Source organism: Wasmannia auropunctata, unplaced genomic scaffold, assembly GCF_000956235.1.
Source record: "Wasmannia auropunctata unplaced genomic scaffold, wasmannia.A_1.0 LD334880.1, whole genome shotgun sequence".
Classification (NCBI taxonomy): domain Eukaryota; kingdom Metazoa; phylum Arthropoda; class Insecta; order Hymenoptera; family Formicidae; genus Wasmannia; species Wasmannia auropunctata.
In genome coordinates, this window is record NW_012028010.1 from 155,414 (window position 1) to 158,865 (window position 3,452).

At 37.8% G+C, this 3,452-nt stretch overlaps 1 protein-coding gene across 1 annotated transcript in view; it reads left to right on the forward strand.

Annotated features, from left to right (window-relative positions):
- The first annotated feature begins 201 nt into the window (after positions 1-201).
- LOC105457941 (nuclear RNA export factor 1-like) overlaps positions 202-3,452 on the forward strand; it is a 5,749-nt gene continuing 2,498 nt past the window's right edge. Inside the window, exons 1-5 of the mRNA XM_011702915.1 lie at positions 202-456; positions 2,078-2,427; positions 2,876-2,956; positions 3,065-3,308; positions 3,424-3,446. Coding sequence (XP_011701217.1) covers positions 372-456; positions 2,078-2,427; positions 2,876-2,956; positions 3,065-3,308; positions 3,424-3,446 — 783 coding nt within the window. The 5' untranslated portion in view covers positions 202-371. The remainder of the gene's footprint in view (positions 457-2,077; positions 2,428-2,875; positions 2,957-3,064; positions 3,309-3,423; positions 3,447-3,452) is intronic.

Consider the following 3,452-nt stretch of genomic DNA (forward strand, 5'->3'; position numbering starts at 1 on the left):
CTTGCAGACCTTTACATATTTATTTATTTTAATCATGGCGGAACATTTAGTTCTCATTTTAGCCCTGTAAGAATGTGATGGCGCTGCAAACACTGGTAAACGAAGAACAATAGGAGTTTGTAACCCCTGGCCTATATAGTGGCGGCGCTCCTATCTCAGCGCATGCGCACAAGGCGAATCGTCCATCTCGAGAGCAGCGCTCGCCCGTCCGCCGTGGGATTCGTTCTCAGGCATCGAGACGGATCGCACGTACATGGTGTTAGGAGCAGTTTGAGTTAGGGAAAGTTAAGTGAGGTTAGGCGTTCGGTAATTTGAGTCAGAACCAGTGTTGATCTTCGTATTTGTTTGTGATATTCGTAACGCTTGGGACAATGCCGAGGAAGCAGAACAAGTCGTGGGGTGGACGAGGTGGGAACAACCACCGAGGGGGAAACGATCAGGACAAGCCGTACTTCGGTGAGTACCCAGCACGAATTTGTAGCCCGCCACGCATGATTTGCGGCCGTACTCAAGTATCTCGGCAGTATCCGCGTTGCGTATTCAACGTGCGTGTATCGATAATCTCTCCCGCGTTCGCTCCATCTCCGTTTTTATGCGCGAGGCCGCCGCCGTGCGCCGTGGATGTGTTTGCAAGATGAACGCCAACGCGTCGCATAATCGTACGCGAGATCCACAGCTGCGTAGTTTTGCGCGTCGCGTGTTTTGCAGTCACACGCTTGCACGCTTTTTCCTTTGCGACGCGGATTAATGGAGTCGGTCGGGCGATCTGTAGAAACGTGAATTACAGGAGAATACTATCGTCCTAAATTAATTCGTGAATGAGTATCTCTCTCTCTCTCTCTCTCTCTTTTTCTTTCTCTCTTGAATGAAAGAGAGAAACGTTCTTACGTATATAAGTATCAAGAGTACATTTCTCAAGAGTAATAGATAATGTGCTTCTATCACGATTCCGTTCCACGATTAAGCCTCTTCGTTATCTTGTAGCATAAATAAATCTTAAAAATTTCAGAATTATAATTTATCTACATCCATAAGCTTTTGAACCGTGCAAATTAATTAAGGCCCATGTTCAGAACGCGTTTTGATGTGCATTATAGTTCGCACGTTACATGTACCTACTGCTTATAAAATTTTAGATTTGTTAATGCACTAGCATCGCTCCTTCTGAATACGGGTTTTCTGTGCTCATCACCAGAATTGAAATAATTTAATATTTTAAGTGAGGGGGCTCTGTTTACTCAGATCTCTCCACCGCTTAACAGATAAGAATTCACGAGTTAAAATAGTTTTTATGTAATTAATGTACATTTTTTATTTTTATAAGATTTTTGATGAGACGAAATTTATGAAGATTTACTTTTTCTTAACGAAAAAAACGCTTGCTCTGAGATTAGTTTCATCTGACTTATTGTTAGAGCTGGAAATTCATCAAAAAGCCAAAGTCTCCAGGCGAAAATCACCCCGCAGGGGTGGCAATCTGCTAAAATGCTTTTTCTCCCTTAATGAAAAAACAGGGAGACTTTCTATAAGACCCTTGTCAAACATGAAGAGCAGGTAGATTTTTCGTGACATTCTTTTTCGGGAGACCCTGTGATGTCAAACACAGAGAGCAGGAGGTAGATTTTTCATGACATCTTTTTTTGTTGCGTCCCAACGGTTGGCAAGATTTCTCTTCAATCTTCGAAAATTTTTTCAAATTCTTTCAAGTTATAAATCGTTTATGAGATATTTTTATGTAAGTTGATTACTAGTTGTAGTAATATGTTAAATTTATTATTCTTGAAAAACGAATTCTTGGAAACTGCAGAACAACTCGTTGAAATCAAATGTTTTTAATAGTAATTACAAAAATTAACTTTTTATTATGTTTCTTTTATATACCGCGGTTTTATCTAATTTTATTAACATAATTTTGTTAACATTTCTTGCTGCATATAACAAAATTTTGTATTACAAAATGAGTCAGTTTAATCAATAATCGCTGAACATTAAAGATATCGGGATAACTGTTTCAGAATAAAAATAAATTATTATTTATTCGTATAAATTTTACTGCTTTATCACTTTCTGTTCTTAGGCCATGATGACCGAGGAAGAAATATGGGAAGGGATGGTGGTGGACCACATGTCGGTCCCATCAAGCATCGCGTTTCGTTCAAGGCTCTCAATAGACCAAACAATAGGGATATGTCGAGAAATTTGGCATTAGCGAGTTTAGATGAGGATATTCCGATGACCGGTTCTAATAACAATGCCAGGCAGGTGATAATCAATCAGAGGGATAATAGAGATAGGGGCGATAGGAATTGGAGGACCGTTCCCCGCGGAAGGAATAGTCCCATGCCGAATAGGCATTTCAAGGGAGGTCAGCCAGGTCCTAGGATGCGACCTCTTCCTTTGGGAGAATCCAATTGGTATAGAATTATTGTACGTATACGTCTCTGTAATTACATTTGGTGTAACAATTAAGCTCCCGGACATAAAAAAATTCGGAGGCAACAATCGGCAACTTTTTAACAAGAGATTCCCATGTTAACCCATCCGCCCTATTCGCCTGATTTAGCGCCTTAAATTTTTTTTTATTTCCTAAATTAAAAATTGCACTGAAAGAGACGTGATTTGAGGATCTAACACACTGATAAGAGTATTGAAGACGGATTCAGGAAAAAGCGTTTTCTTGAGTACTCAATTCGTTGTATAAACGATGTAAATGTATACAGAATGGGGGAGGGGGGGACTATGTTGAATGATAGTATTAATAAATATTTTCGATCTTTGCATGTTTTTTTATAGCCTCAGTCCGGGAACTTGATTGTCAGACTATATTTATTACATTTATGTAGATTTAGAATATATTTTTATTTATATTTTGCAGATACCATACGGTCATAAGTACGAAAAAGAGTTTGTGATAAATACTCTATTGAATATGGTACCTCAAGTCATTCCAATAATGGTAAATAATGCTTCTTTCTTTCATTCAGAATATTTCAATTCAGAATATTTTGTTCAATGTATGTTTTAATATGACACGAATAAATATAAAACGAAATTGTTTATATAGTACAAGATAATGGGGAATGAAGCTGTTTTCTACGTGGATGATCAGAAGATTGCAAATGCGTTAATGAATTGCGATCGTAAGATTACAATGAACGATGGGTTTAAGTTACAAGTGAAGGTCAAACCAGGTTTCCCTGCTTGTGAGATTGACGATAAGTTGAAAGACAGATTGAAGCAAGCAATGGTTAAGAGATATGTACAAGAGACAAATGCTCTGAATTTAAGCAAGTTCCATCTTGATCCGGGTAAGAAATAAAAAATATAAACTGAAATTATAAATATATTAAAGATAACAATATGTCAAAGATGTTAATTGATGCAATTTGAAAATTCTAACTTGCGTATATATTTGCCTTACAGAACTTTATACTGACTACTTTTGCGCATTG